At 38.6% G+C, this 16,513-nt stretch overlaps 1 protein-coding gene across 11 annotated transcripts in view; it reads right to left on the reverse strand.

The window, feature by feature from the left end:
• Window positions 1–14,742, reverse strand: part of LOC137237244 (probable basic-leucine zipper transcription factor Q) — a 67,557-nt gene extending 52,815 nt beyond the window's left edge. The window contains exons 1-3 of one of the 11 annotated variants that reach the window (XM_067760650.1): window positions 14,572–14,739; window positions 14,167–14,340; window positions 11,463–13,472 (exon numbers count right to left, since the gene is read on the reverse strand). In XM_067760650.1, coding sequence (XP_067616751.1) covers window positions 11,463–12,522 — 1,060 coding nt within the window. In that variant the 5' untranslated portion in view covers window positions 12,523–13,472; window positions 14,167–14,340; window positions 14,572–14,739. Of the gene's footprint in view, window positions 1–11,462; window positions 13,473–14,166 lie in introns of all 11 variants that reach the window. The other 10 variants (XR_010948876.1, XM_067760658.1, XM_067760657.1 and 7 more) reach the window with 10 other exon arrangements.
• Window positions 14,743–16,513: the final 1,771 nt, after the last annotated feature.

Here is a 16,513-nt window from a genome sequence, read left to right on the forward strand (position 1 = left end):
GTATCTGTCTCGCATAGATCAAGTCTAAGCAATTCTGGAAAAGTGAAAGAAGCGTCCGTCCACTCCCTCCCTTTCTTTCCCCTGCACGGTTTTATAAATCGCTGTAACTCCGAATCTTTTAATGAAAATAAAGGTCTAAGCGATTTTAGAAAAGTAGATGGTTCTCTTAAGCCTATTTGAGTAGTGTTTTTAGAACCAACTCCGGGCATTTCCAGGTTTGTTTTCGGTACTTTTTTATACTCAACTGTACTTGTACGCAGGATATTATAACTTTGATTGGATAACGGTTGGTTGTACAGGTATAAAGGAATAGAGATAGATATAGATTTCAATATATCCAAAATCATCAATATCGAAAAAAAATTTGATTGAGCCATGTCCGTCCGTCCGTCCATATGTCCCTTATAGAGATATGCGCCGCCGATAAACGCCGCCGCCGAATGAAAAAAATATCGGCGCGGCGGCGGCGGCGTCCGGCGCGTTACTATATTCTCTACTCGTTTAAGACTGTTTTGGGAACCAGCATCAACATTAGCAACAACATCAGCACTGAAATCCAGCAAAGAATCAATCTTGCCAATAAATGCTACCTTGGACTAGGTAGGCAATTGAAACGTAAAGTCCTCTCTCGGCGAACGAAAATCATACTCTACAAGTCACTTATCGTACCCGTCCTGCTATATGGGGCAGAAGCATGGACCATGACAATAGCAGAAGAAGCGGCTTTGGGAGTGTGCGAGAGAAAAGTTCTTCGAAAGATTTATGGACCTCTATGCGTTGGCGATGGTGAGTACCGAAGAAGATTGAATCATGAGCTGTACGAGCTATACGCAGACATCAACATAGTCCAGCGAATTAAAACGCAGCGGCTGCGCTGGCTAGGCCGTGTTATGCGAATGAAAGATGATGCTCCGGCCAAGAAAGTGTTTCTATCGGAACCCACCTACGAAAGCAGAGGTAGAGGGCGGCCACCACTCCGTTGGAAGGACCAGGTGGAAAACGATTTAAACTCCCTTGGTGTGACCAATTGGTGTCGGTTGGCGGATTGAAGGAGCGACTGGCGCGCCTTGTTGGACGGCCATAACCGTTTAGACGGTTAAGCGCCAATTAAGTAAGTAAGTTAAGACTGTATAGGCTATTTATTGTTCATGTCGAAAATTGGTCGGATATGTTCGAAAGTGGTATCAACGGATGCGCATCACTGCCAGTTATAAGAAACTAATTGCGAAATTTAACTCTTTCTAACTGTTCAAAAGTTATTTAAAAAAACAAACGCTTTCGATGTCACTTTAACACGGACTTCGCATCACCCAATTCACCAAGTTATTAAAACAAAACACTAAAAGAAAAGTTATATAATAAATTTATATGCTCACTTAGCATATTTAAAAAAATAATAATGAGCAATGAATTCAAATAAAACTACCCAAGGCGAACATGTTTTCAAATTGTCCTCAAGTTGGTCAAAAAACAAATTACCCAAAAACGATGCCGATTTAAAAAAAAAATGTATATTGCGATTGGCTGAAAGAATAAGCGAAATCAGAGATGCAAAATCCCTTAATAGTTTCTAGGGGCATAAACACTCGTTGGAAATGATTCTTACCTCATACTTAAGTTGAGGATATATGTACATATGAGAAGAGTTTGAAAAATCACTTGAGCTTATATTCAAACATCTATTGTTTATTTGCGAAACTATACAATAACGTCTGAAATGTTAATTTTGATTTTCACACTTCATCCTTCAACACCCAAGTCTCCCGGTTTGACATTTCCTAACTAGTCCCTTGGAGTGAATCACATTGATTATAGCCTATCAACGAAGTTTAAATATCACCTACACGTAGGCACATATATTTACCAGGTGAGGCAAGAACACTCAAAGTGGTGAAGCAAAAGCTTTTCCAAGAATGACTGTGTGTGCTACTACTCTAAAGTAGTGGACAGTCGAACTAGTCTGAAAACTGGAGCTACGCGGTCATCCATAATGAGCTCTTATATCATAAGGCCGGAAAACAGCAGTAAACATTTTCAACTTAAAATCGGTCGACTCTCATTCTAAAATATCGTTTTGATTTAACGAAGACTATTGAAATCAATGTTGTGAACACAAACGTCTGCAAACTTTGGTCTACATATTAAAAATTTTATCCAGGGTCCTTGTAAAATTTTAATTATTTAGATGCGCCGAGGATTATACCATTTTCACCCATTACGCAATGACATCCACTTAGACTGTTATGATTTCGAGGGCGGCATCCTTGGCCGAATAGTCACTCCCTAGCGTTTCAAGGTGTTTCTCTGGTGTAGCTCGGCAGCATAACGCGACAAAAACATCCGTTAGAAAATCTTGGCAGCTACACCTAGAGCTTCTTGGAAAGTGACTTCGACGAAGTTACGTATGAGTTCGAAGTCGCAGTCCTATAGTTTCTGTGCTGGCATATGGTTGAGGGTCAGTAGGCGTAGATTTCGGATCTTTCCGAAATGGCCAAAACGTTGATTTCCTTAAATACATACAAACAAAACCTTTCCTAAATATTATTTTTTTAAATAGAAAAATCAAGGTTTTTAAAGCAAGAACACCAGCGTACGCCGGTATATACTAGAGCCTACGCCGCCGCCGCCGATAAAGTGATCGGCGTAAACCTCTAGTCCGTTAGCACGATAACTTGAGTAAATATTGAGATATCTTCACCAAATTTGGAATACTATCTTATCTAAACCCAGAATAGATTGGTATTGAAAATTAGCGAAATCGGATGATAACCACGCCCACTTTTTATATATGTATATAAAATTTTGGAAAACACAAAAAACTTGATAATTTAGTAAATAATACACCTAGAATGTTGAAATTTGACGTGTGGACTGATACTGAGGCTCCTGACAAAAATAAAAAAAAATAAAATTTAAATGGGCGTGGCACCGCCCACTTGTGAAAAAATCAATTTTACAAATATTATTATTCATAGATCAAAAATCGTTAAACCTATCGTAACAAAATTCGGCAGAGAGGTTGCCTTTACTATAAGGAATGCTTTGAAGAAAAATTAACGAAATCGGTTAAGGATCACGCCCACTTTCATATAAAAATTTTTCAAAGGGTCGTGGATGGATAAAATAAGCTACATCTTTGCAAAAAAGAGCTTTATATAAATGGTATTTCATTTCCCAAGTGGATTTATAACAATAAATAGGAAAACCTGTCAACGCCCCTTTTACGACTAAGCAATTTTCTATGTTTCGGGAGCCATAACTCGAAGAAAATTTAGTTCAGAACAGAACCATATGTATGTATATGTATTTTTGCGCAGCCTTGTAACACTATTAAGCACACAAAACAAACAACAACAGCATTTCAAGTGTACAGCTGGGTATGTAATGTTCGGTTTCACCCGTACTTAGACTCTCTTACTTGTTACTACTATTTTTGGATCTTTTGGGTCTATTTAGAAATAACTTCCGAAATTCTTTCAGGGTCATTTGGTAATTATTTGGAGAAGATTCATAAGGTCACTAGCACAAAACGTACTCGATCGTTTTCTCCTCCAACCCGTACATCTGCTATAGCTGACAAGGCCTAATTTAAAAGCATGTGACGTCAAAAGTTAGTATGCAGTCAGAATATCCATGATGAGTCTACAGTCCCCTCTTTTCAATGATAAGAATATCTTTGTTAGTCTAAGGTTCTAACACATGATCTTCGCACTTTGCAGCGCCACGCTTGGTTCCACGCCTTTCCTGCTTGGTTGATTATATGCAACTCCTACCTTCTTTTAATCTCCCTCAATCTGATTGTCATGGTAAAAACTTCAAGGGATGAACGCTCTTTAGGTAGCTTTTTCAATTCCATCTATTCCCATATACCAGCGACCCAATGTAGATGTATATTTCTCCTTACCCCCATTCTTTGCAGGGATTGCTTACCCTTGAACACACTTTTAGATGTTGTGCTATGAGATATTATTGCCTCAGTTTCTGCTTAGCTGCCAATGTAAAAATTTACGCGGCTGTAGTATAAGCTAAGTATTTTCATCTAGTGTTTCTACAGCTTTAGTCACGGCAACTAATTGCGCCCGAACATCACTACAGTGATTTGGCAGCTTGCAGGATGTGTTCATTTCCGGATCAACGCAGTGTACCGCAGACTCTACTCTTTCCTTTACTTTGGAACCATCGGTGTACATGTTTGCAATTTGAGCGTCCTTGCGCCAACCTTCCACCTCTTGTGTGGCTCTTAAACCCCGATCGAAGTGCAGGTAGGAAAATAGGTAGTCCGTTTGTCTAATATTTGGTGACGTTATACTAATATGGCCGTATGGTCTGCGCCCAGCTGCACTGAGGCATTGAGTCTCGTTGCAGTTGTTCACACTATGTTCTTCGACACCAAGTCTACAGGTGGAATGTGCAGAATGGCATACAGCGCAGCCGTCGGTGTTGCTTTCTGTGCTCGCGTTATGCTTAGCAATAATAGCCTGCATACCTCCTCTAATTTTTTATGAAGACCGTACACCAAAATATTACTCCATAGTACGGGATAGGCTTTACAATCGCTGTAAATATCATAAGCGAGAAAGAGCGATAGACCATACATACAACCCAGGATTCTCTTACAAGCATAAAGTGCCGGCGAGACCTGCTTCATTCTCTTCTCTACGTTGAGCTACCACGAAAACTTAGTGTCTAGAATGATTCCTAGATATTTTGTTCAAGATTTCTTCTACAGGAGGCGACGGCCGTGGTGTGGTGGTAGCATGCACCGCCTTCCAAACCAAATATGCTGGGTTAAAATACCCGGACAAAGCAACATCAAAATTTAAGAAATAAGTTTTTTCAATTAGAAGAAAGTTTTTCTAAGAGGGTTCGCCCCTCGGCAGTGATATGGCAAACACTCTGAGTGTTTTTCTGCCTGAAAAGTTTCGCAGCGAAAACTTATCTTTCTAGTAGACGCCCATCGGAGCCGGCGTAAAACAAGTGGGTCCCGTCCCGCTAATTTGTAGAAAAAATTAAAACGGAGCACGACGCTAGTCGTAGGAGAAGCATAGCCTTAATCTCTTCGGGGATATATCGCGCCTTTTATAGGATAACCCCTTCTAGCTTAGAGGCCTAATCCGATTCGGGACATTGTGCCTCCGAGTAAACAAGACCATATTGGTCCTCTCCGCGTTGGCGCTCAATCCGGCATGTATGTAACTCCTGATGTGCCCGCTCCATCAAAGAGCTTGTATACATTATGTATAAATTGTTTTCGGGGAAAATATTGGCTCTTTCGGATCATCTATGGATAATTTCGGGATTATAATTTTAATAATATTACGGCATTTTCTGGAGACTATTTCAATATGTTTTCCTAAATATGTTTGTATTGTTATCTGGAATATTTCGGGATTGTTTTAAGAATCACATTGGGCGTATGTAGCGATCATTATTTCGAGGAAGTTTTATTATTTTGCAGAAGTAAACATTTCACAATGTAAGAAACCGAAAAATCCTATATATAAAAAGAAAGCCTAAAATGTGTGTTAGTTGGTAGCCGGTGTTTGAAGAGATGAGCCGGTCGATTTTGTTCAAACTTTCACATAAGTTTCGTATACCTCACGCGGTGGTTTGCACATAGATATATGTAGGCCAAAACGTGGACCCGGGTACCCCTAGATGTGTTTATAGACTATGGATAACAAATGAAAGCTGTTAATGAGTGATTTAGTGGAGGGTAATTTTCATTCCACTGGGTGACTAGGGTCACGAGATATAGGCCAAAACGTGGGCCCGGATACCCCTAGAATATGTGTGTAATATGTGTATCAAATGAAAGTTTTTTCTGAGAGCTTTAAAGTGATTTTTATTGTGATATTCGATTTAGTCGCATCAACCTAGCAAAACTGATAAATATGCATGCGAAGCCAAAATTAAGATATGAATTAATAATACCCACATACCTATTTACATATGTCCTATTTGAGTTGCCTGAAATTTGGTTTATAAATTTGCCTATATTAGTATTTACGATCCTTTTTTTTCAGGAAGTAGACCAGTGACGGACTGGGACTGGGATTGGGACTAGGACTGGGACTGAGACTCGGAGTGGGGCTGGGACCAGGACTCGGAATGGGATTGGAACAAAATACATCCCTCCACCTCTGGGACCGGCAATAAGGGATGAAGAAGAATGAGAAGAACTGGAGAGAAGAGAAAAGAAAGAAGGAGACTGAGAAAGAGATAAAATGAGACGAAGATAGAAATAGATGAAGCGAAAAAGACGGAGGGTGGAGTGCATAAGGGGATTAGGAAAAAGTGAAGAGGGTGAGGGCAGAGTTAGACGGAAAAAGCTTATTAAAATGTATGCAGATAGAACAAATTTAGGGCAGAACAACGTCTGCCGGGTATGCTAGTATTTTATAAAAAATAAAGCGTTATTTGCTGACTTAAATTTATAACTCTTTCAATATAATTCTTGTTATGAGAGCTTTTCCACTTGTTTAGAGTTATTTAAGAACGCTGCTTAGCACACTCAATAACTTGTCACTACTCACATACTAAATACGTATAGCCCGTAGCTCAGGGCCGGGTCAAGAGAATTTGGGGCCCTAGGCGAGTTATTATTTGCGGCCCCTTTCTCCCGTATTTATAGAAAGAAATTGGAGATCAGAAATATTTAATTCAAACTTAGTGTCAATAAAAGAAAAAAATTTCTTTTGCATATTAAATATGTATATTTTTTTCAACAAAATAACGAAAATATAACACACAAAAGTATTTTTAATTATCTTAGAGTTTACTAAAACTTCATTTTCCCCGCCTTAAACTCAGAGAAAGTTGATATAATTTTACTTAAATCTACTTTTTCCGCAATTTTCTGCTCTATTGATAGCAATTCTAAACCGACAAGCCTTTCTTGAGTCATGGCCGAACGGAAGTACGTTTTGATTAATTTCAGTTTCGAAAAGCTACGCTTGCGAATCGCAACCGACATTGGTATCGTCAACAAAATACTAATTTGGGCATGAGACCAGACAAGTTGTGTTGCAAAATATAACTAAGGTGAAAATTAATTTTTTTTAATGAAACTAAATATAGGGTCCCTACAAAATATCTTTTTTTTTTTTTTGTAAAAAGGATTTTTAGTACAAGTGTTTATCAAGAACTTGTTGCCCTAGGCGGTCTCGTAGTCCGCGTATATGGTAGATCCGGCCCTGCCGTAGCTTAATATCCAGCCTCAACTAGTAGCTGCACCTTACTTAATTGCAGTCATAAACACAGATTTTTAGCTGCGCTGCGCTGCGAATGTCTTCTAAGCATAGCACGAGTATGGCGGTTAAAGATTTTTGCACAATTACCTAATACGTAAGTGGGCGCTGTTGCCAATTTGTCTTGCAGTATGAGATTTATTTTCGCACAATGTTAAGTAATGTTCTCTAATGTAGGCGTAACCCCTTTAATTCTTTTTTGCTTTGTATTTTCAAGGAACCAGTTATGAGAAAACTGATGTTTTGCTGTTAATAACGTCAAATTAAGCTTGCAATTGGTATGGCAGCTCTCCGCCTCCCTTATGTCCATTTCGGAACCTTTCCTGGTCATACTGAGGGACATTGATATGCCATATGGACGCAAGCAAAGCTCGACACCTCCGCACCATATCGGACTTTATCACAGTGGATTCTAATGCTTTTAGATTGCCAGGAATTGCCCGGCGAATCCAGTACTTAAAGAACAATACGCATAACTAGCAGAGGAGGAACGCACTCTCCCTAAGGAAACACGTGTCACTCTGGTTCAACTTCGATCTGGGTGCTGTAATAGGTTAAACTCTTACCTATCCAGAATCAACCCCGACATACACAATGTATTTCCTGCTTGCAATGTGTCCCCACATGACACCAACCGTCTCTTCAACTGTATTGTGGAACCAACGCCTCTAACACCCCTCTCATTATGGTCCACCCCTGTTGAAACAGCAAGTTTCCTTGGACTCCCGTTACAGGACATTGATAAAAATTTGTGATTGGTCCCACCTATTGGATGGGGCGAAGCACTGCTACAAAAACAACAACAATAACAACAACGTTGCCTGGCTGTCCACACCGATTCTTACATTGGTGTCTGGGACCGCACTCTCCTAGCGCCGTCTGACTGCTCTCTATAACATAGACCTTTGCCTGCAAGACACTGCATAGGTCAGGAAGTCGGTACGATTAATTTACCTGCAGATGCTTTGAGTATATTCCGGCTCCGGTTCCTCTTTCCATTTTTGAGCTGTCTGTATATATTGTAATGTCGCTACCACTCTACAGGCCTTCTTCCCATTGCTTACATTCTGAACCTGGCAGTCAATGACCTTCGTGATATGGTCGGTGACGAACGTTAGGTTATTTATAATTCCGCTTAATCGTCCACTTGCCATGTCATATAATATCGGCACGTTCCCGGCTTTGGTGGAAGTTCACATGCTGAATTCTCTTAGTCGTAGGGCTCCGTTCGCTTCCAAGCCCTTCACGAACACTTGTAGAGACGTCAAGTGAAGTTTTACGTTTATTTACGTCGCTGAAGTCTGCTGCATACTACGCTTGACATTCCCAGACATGCTAGCCTTACACCTTCGGATTCCTATGTTGATTGCATATGTAGTAATAGTAGAGATTTTTTGAAGCTTACTTCAACGTTTCTCTTTCAGCTTATTTGAAGACGAGAATCATGCCATTTGGCTTCAGAAAATAGATTTATCGTTGCGCCTTTAGCTTCGGTAAGTTGCAGTTTTTCTTATGGATAGGACGCTTTCGTTGTATTCATCCCCAGCCCGTTTTGCTCTGCCTATCGTGAAATGCCACAAAGTGCTGTTTCCGTGAAATTGCCACCCTCGTTCTTTCCGCTGAGCTAGATCTACATCTGAGCATAGAATGGATCCATGTAACTTTTCCATGTCGTATGTCTTGTTTTCCATGACGTAAAAAGTGCACTGCAGAAGACCGCCATTTGAAAGTTGTTGAAGGCACCCTCAATGTCGAGGTAGGCTGCCAAAGTGTATATTTGGCCGTTCAGTGGTTGACGATGACTACGTCGGAAAGGGCGGTTTCAACTTATTTACCTTTCCGGTATGCGTGCTGAGCTGCGTTCTTCTTGCAGAAGTTTGCGTTGTCTCTTAGGTCAATAAGTCTCTCCAGTGTTTTAAGGATAAAGAAGTAGAAGCTTGATTCTTGTTGCTTTTTTGTTTGTTAATTTTCCGCCAGGGTGGATAATTGATGTATATTGGAACGATTTTCCGTCATACCTTGTCAAACTTGGTTTTGGGGTCGAGTGACATTTTTTTCTGGTTTGTCTGCAAACCTAATTTGACAAGGGATGACGGAAAGTCGTTCCAATATACATCGAGGAGAGGGTTATTGGCGTGTAGCCCTTGTCTTTCGAGTGATTTAAGTATCCCTGCGTTAGGAATGAACATAACCACTTTGTAGGCATATTGAAAAGATTCCATGTAGATGGGGTAAAAGTGTAGGCCAGTTTCTTTGAGGTATATCAAATCGCTTTTGTCTCGTTACCATCTCGTGACGAACTCATGGAAATTTAAAAAATTTAAACATTTTGAAATAAAACCAGCCCACAGTAACTCGTAACAACTCATAGAACACTTTTCTGGGATTGTGACCGTTTTGCAAAACCAAAAACCTGTTGAAGGTTGCAGGCATACAAAAGATAAGAAACTCGTCATTTTTGGATCCATTCTTCAAGGACTTGTTGACGATTTACAATTATATCACTTACATAAACATATATACTAGGCCGGGTCGATTTGTGGGGAGGCAAAAAAATCGCCCATTGCTCTGTGAAAATCATATTCTAGGGATCAAAATAAGAAACTTTGCCGAAGGAACCATACCTCTAAAACGAATTCTGATGTCCCCCCTTTGGGTCGTAGGGGCAAATTTTGAAAAATCCCACTTTGAAATGCCTATGTTTTTTCTTTTTGAAGTTCATTTTTCTCTTTAGAAATTTATTTAGTCAGAACATATGTAAATGAAAAAATTAATTTAACTTAGTAATAGAAAATAAATTTAAAAAAATTATTAGAAATTAGCGTTTTTACAACCCCCTTTTAAAACCAAGGCATCACTGTGATGCATTTGCATGTCGTAAACATAGTTGTGTGGGTTTTTTATTCAACCGTTTTAAAAAATGAAGGTATCACTGTGAGACAATTGCAGTTCGTAAAATTGCTTGTGTTGTTTTTTTTAAGCCACCACAAGACACAGCAGGTAGAATTGAAATTGCCCCTACCCAAAAGTTCGACCCAAAGGGGCGACATCAGAATTCGTTTTAGAGGTATGGTTCCTTCGGCAAAGTTTCTTATTTTGATCCCTAGAATACGATTTTCACATAGCAATGAGCGATTTTTAAATTGACCCGCCTCAATATATACTATGGGGGGCATTCCAATGCAATGAGTTGGCATTCTGCCACTAGATTGTACATCGCCTTCTTAGCTTGGACTTGAATACCGTTTTGTACCCCTGAAAAGGTTGCTGTGATTTTATTCCAGTTGATGGTTTTTTTTCAAAAACTTGGCCTTTGAAATTAATTTGATACTTGTATGAAATTTTATTCTTGAACTTGTCTGCAACTTTGTACTTGTATGAAACTATTTACTACTTATATGAAACTAAAAGTATTTCTGTGTTTTTTTCCGCCAAACAGCTAAACAGGATGTATGAACTTTTATAATTTTTTTATATGGGTTGGTGTTTTTCAATAGTTTTGATAGTTTATTTTTACATTTATAAAATTTTGTTCTTATTTGAAACTTTCTAGTTGTATGAAAATCTTTACTACTTATATGAATGGCTATTTAAGGACCATTTCGGGACTATTTCGGAATGATTTATGGGTCAAACTTGGACTATTTGGGCCAGCCTGTGACTATGCTCGGAATAATTTCGGAACTATCTCTAAATTACTCCAGGATCGTGCTCGGAATCGTTCAGGAACTATTTCTAGATTACTTCAGGACTATTTGGGGGCTGTTTCGGGATTATTTTAGGGACTTTTCATTATTAAGGGTTTATTATTAGTATTACATATTGAAAAAGTGGAGAAGTGGAGTGGAAGTACCACGCCACTTTTAAGGAAAAATAATGAAAATTGTCTACATCATTCGGTCTGCTGGAGTCAAATGTGTAATATATATTATAGTGATCCGCTTTACTCTATTACTCAAAGAGAAGAACCGAGTCTTATTGATCGAACCTCGTTTTTCATATGTACATATATATAATTTGAAACAACTGAACCCTGTACAGGTAATTGTAGTAGGTAATTGCTCATTGTTCAGACAAGCATTGCAATAAAATAATCTACCATCATATTTTCAAAATTCAAATTCCACATAAATTGTATGCACTTTCTCAGCTCTTAATTCATGTGGGAAGCCAATTAAGTCAACAATAAACTTACACAGATCTAAGACTTACCTGTCGTTGATGTCGATGGCGTCGATGTCGAAGTGAACGTCACTGCGGCATTTTGCGGCTTTGTCTTCACTGTTGCACTGACCGATTTATTTGTGGAACTTATATCTTGTCGCGATTTATTCATATTCCGTCGCGTACTGGAGTTTGTACCAATTGCTGGCGACTCTGATTGCTGCAACTGAGCTTTCCCCCGTCGTTCGTCATCACGCCGCCTTTGTGATTTGATCGCATTTGTTGAATTCGAATTTTGTGTGCGAGCTGGTGTTTGCTGTAGTGCACTTTGTTGCGCTTTTGAACCAAAAGAATGGGAACGTTGACGGGTTGGTTGTGTTGCTGTTGTTCCAACAGCTGATTTTCTGCTATCGCCTGTGTTTGATCGTGAGCTTGCCGAGCGCCGTCTTTGTTGTGGAAATACTGTGGGAATCGCTGCTGGAAAATCCGTGGAGGACGTGTTTGTTGTAGATATATTGATAGCGCTGTTCTTCTTTACCAGCGGCGCGTCATATTGTTGTGGAACAACAAGTTGCGCGCTTGAAGCTGGGGGTGCATCAAGACGTCTGGCGACCCTCATGGATGATCGAATATTCGATGAGTCGATTGCTTGGACAACTACTGGGATTTGGGGTTGCTGTAAATGTGTTTGTGGCTCATGCTGTCGCCCTTGTTGTTGCTGCTGTTGCAGTAGGTGTTCTTGTTGTTGCTGGAGTAGTTTTTCATATTGTTGCTGTTGCGGTTTCAGGTCTTCCTCTTGTTGCTGTTGTTTTTTGTTTTCGACAAGGTGCCGCTGTTGTTGTTGAGGCGTCGCATGGTCGACAGTACTGTTGTTGTTGCTTTTGCTATGATTGTTATTCAATTTTGCAACAGGATAGACAACAATCTCCGCACCAAGTCTTGGCGATTCACTCTCGGTATAGTTCACTTCCGTGTGCTGGAGTTGTTTTGGCGGTTGCTCTTGCTCTTGCAACGCGCTTGCATAATCAACAACAACACCATTAACAACAATGGCTATGAAATAGATGTAAGAGAGCCAATGTGGCTGCAACGCTTGCACTACTTTCATTTTTTCATTCGCTGCGGTGTGATTGTTGGTAAAACAGTAGTTTGGTTATTTTTGTTGCAATTGTTTTTTGTTTATGTCAGCCGTATGTGAGTATTTAAAAAAATGTTTTTTGTATTTCTTTTATTTTTAACTGTTTTTTCTCTGATTTTCTTCACATTCGTATCTGGAGCCTGAAAGCCCAACTATAAAGGTCACATCGACCTCAAATGCAATTGGCCACAGATCATTAATAAAAAAAAATAATAAACAAGCAAGGAAATCTATGCTCGGATGTAACCGATCATTTATATACCCAGATGTAGATTTTCAATAAAAACACTGCAGTTTGTTAATTAAATAATCAGTTACATACAAATTTTATTATAAAATTAGTTTTTTAATAATTTAGAAGTTATTTTTTTTTTTTTATTCCGCTGGAAAAAAGTAAAGTTTCCCAGTTTTCATATCACTCGGAAAATACTAAGTTTCATCAGTTAATCAGCACTCGTTAATTGTCCATTTTTTTGTTTCATTTTTCACATTTTTGATGTCGAAAACCAATTTTTTTTTGGCTTCAGCAATCATAACTTATATCACATTTCCATTTTTCAAAATTTCGATATCGAATAATTTCCCAAACATTTCAGCTTACATACATTATAATAGAAGTGAATTCGCAAAGTTTTATCAGTCAGCCAAGTTTCCATATTCTAGCAGTATTCGCAAATTTCGAAAAAAATTTATATTCTATATAAAATTTTTCGAAATTTTTTAAATCGAAAAGTTTTACTAACAATTTTACTTCAGTTATGAGCCAAGTTTGATCAGTTAACAGCATTCGATTGTTTTTTTTTTTTCATTTTTCGATACATACATAGAAAAATTTTGATATCGATATCCAATAACATTACGACTTGCATCATAAAGCCAATATATTAGCCCAGTTTCGTTATTCCGGCAGTATTCGTAAACTAAGTATCCAATTTTTTTCATTTTAAAAAATTTTCAATCTCATCAAATTTTACAATTTTTTTTTTTACTTGAGTCATTAGCCAAGCTTGAGCAGCTTATCAACATTCCTAAATGAATTACCCAATTTTTCGAAATTTACGATATCGTTTTCAATTTGTATCTTCGCCAAAATGTTAATTCATTAACCAAGTTCCATTACTCTATTATATTCAATTAATGAATTATGCTACTATTTCCTTTTTCAAAGTCTTGATATCGCAAAATTTTAATAATTTCTTAACTTGCGTCATAAGATAAATCAATTAGCAAAGTTTCACTGAGCTATTCCTTTTCAATATCGATATCGAATATTTTCTTAATTTATTCATTAGCCGAGTTTCATCAGTTTATCTGCTTTCGTAAATAAATTATCAAATTTTTTTTTAATTTTCAAAATTTTCGACATCGAAAAATTTAATTCACTTTGTAGCTGACGTCAAAAAGTCAATCCATTTACCTATTTTCATTAGTCTATAGGTATTTTTTAATGAATTCCCGATTTTTTCCATTTTTCGAAATTTCCAATTTGGAATAATTTGAGTAGCTGCTCAACTTTTTCAACAGGTTTATTCATTAGCCGAGTTTCATAAGTCGAACAACATACGTTAATGAATTATCCTGTTTTTCAAATTTTTGGACATCGAAAAATTTTACCTTTTTTTACGCTATAATTTACGAATTATCACATTTCTTCCATTTTTTGAAGTTTTCGATATCCAACAACAGGGCGTGCTTATTATCCGATTTTGAACATTTTCGATACCAATCTGCTGAGTGTAAAAAGAGTCGTGTACCAAATTTGGTGAAGATAACTCAGTTCCATCACAGCTGGGTATAAAAAAAGTAGTAACTTAACGGTTAAATATCACACATAAACGTTTAAAAAAGTATCAATTAATCTGCACTTTGCATTCACTTCCTATATCCTGTTGAACCTTTAACAAGTTCACACATACATCCATACACTTTTATTTAAATTTTGATTATTTGTAAAAAAAAAATCTTTAAACACCTTCAAACACTATTAAAATTATTTAAAACTGTAATATATGTACATACATAAACATAGCCATTTATATATCGAACATTTTAACAACCCTTCTAGTTCAACTGCGCATGCGCAACATTCGTTTTTCCGTTAACGCGGCTCTTTTGCAACTGAAACTATAAACTAAATTTGATTTAACTAACTACAAAAATTGTTTGGCTTATGGAAAATCGCCATGAAGCCGGTGCATGGGCTATTCGCCGAACACCTTCCAAGTGAGCCGCTGAGTACTCAAAGCATTTCACCGGTACATCAATGGTGCGGAAGGAAGAATGGTAAATTGTGATAAATACGTTTGGTTTTGAAAACTGGTTTTATTTTGTTTATAATAAATTAAAAAAATAATAATAATAAAAATTGCAATAGCTAAATGTCAATGTTTGCGCGGACCGGTTTTGATCAGTATTAGGGTAGGTCAGCCAGTATGGGACAAAATTTTCACAACACTAAATGCCATTGGGGGCTCGTCATTATTGCAGGCATGTTTAACGAACGAAACGATATCATTTCGTTACGATAATCAACGTTAATAAACGAAACGAAGTCATTTCGTTTCGTTTATTAACGTTAAGAACGACAAATTAACGTTAATTTGACGATCTTAACGTTAATAAACGAAACGAAGTGACTTCGTTTCGTTTATTAGCGTTGATTATCGTAACGAAATGATATCGTTTCGTTCGTTAAGCATGCCTGCATTATTGCAAGTGCTTATCCGAACTCTAAAGTGTCCCAATATGTGAGTGGTCTAATTGGAAAGTGTTGTTGTTGTTGTTGTAGCAATGCTCGCCCCACCTAATAGCCGCGATCAATCACAAATTGTCATCAATATCCTCTAACGGGAATCCAAGGAAACAGGGGTGGACCATAAGGAAAGGGGTGTTAGAGGCGTTGGTTCCACATTACAATTGAAGAGATGGTTGGTGTCATGTGGGGACACATTGCAAGCGGAGCATACATTTTGTATGTCGGGGTTGATTCTGGATAGGTTAGAGTTTAACCTGTTACAGTATCCAGAACGAAGTTGAGCAAGAGTGACACGCGTTTCCCTGGGGAGTATGCGTTCCTCTTCCGCGAGTTTTGGATAATTTTCGTTAAGTACTGGATTCACCGGGCAATTCCCGGCATAAAGGTCCGACACCTGTTTATGGAGTTCACCAAGGACCTGCCTGTGTTTTTTCACTTCATACGGCTGGGTTCTCAGGTGCCGTATTTCCTCAAAATGCTTACGGAGATGACTCATTAAGCCCCTAGGCGGTGCTGGTTCATCAATCAGATGTCTGTTGGGATGCCCAGGTTTCTGGGTATTCAACAGGAACTGTTTGGTCAGCATCTCATATTCTCGCCTCATTATGCAGATGGTGTTCTGGGGACATAAGAAGATAGCCCGTGGCGATTCTGAGAGCAGTATTTTGGCAGGCCTGTAGTTTCTTCCAGTGGGTGATTTTTAGGCTTGGCGACCATATGGGTGACGCGTAGAACGTAATCGGCTGGCTAATTGCTTTGTATGTAGTCATGAGCGTTTCTTTATCTTTTCCCCAAGTACTGCCAGCGAAGGATTTGAGGATTTTGTTACGGCTCTGAATTCTCGGAACAATTGCGGCTGCGTGCTCACCAAAATGTAGATCCTGATCAAACGTCACACCCAAGGACAGTCGGTAGCGTAGTGCCATCGACGTGGATGTTCAAAATGGTCGACATTTGGGACGTCCATGTTGTAAATAAGGTCGCGGAAGATTTAGTCGGTGATAATGCCAGGTTTCGCGAGGCGAAAAAACTGGAGAGATCAGGGAGGTAGCCGTTTATTTTATTGCATAGCGCTTCGATCTTTGGGCCTGGGCCTGTGGCCATTATTGTGCAGTCATCGGCGTAGGAAACGATTGCGACTCCTTCCGGTGGTGAAGGTAGCTTAGATATGTAGAAATTAAACAAAAGTGGGGATAGGACACCACC

Source organism: Eurosta solidaginis, chromosome 1 (genome assembly GCF_040869045.1).
Source record: "Eurosta solidaginis isolate ZX-2024a chromosome 1, ASM4086904v1, whole genome shotgun sequence".
In the NCBI taxonomy this organism is placed as follows: domain Eukaryota; kingdom Metazoa; phylum Arthropoda; class Insecta; order Diptera; family Tephritidae; genus Eurosta; species Eurosta solidaginis.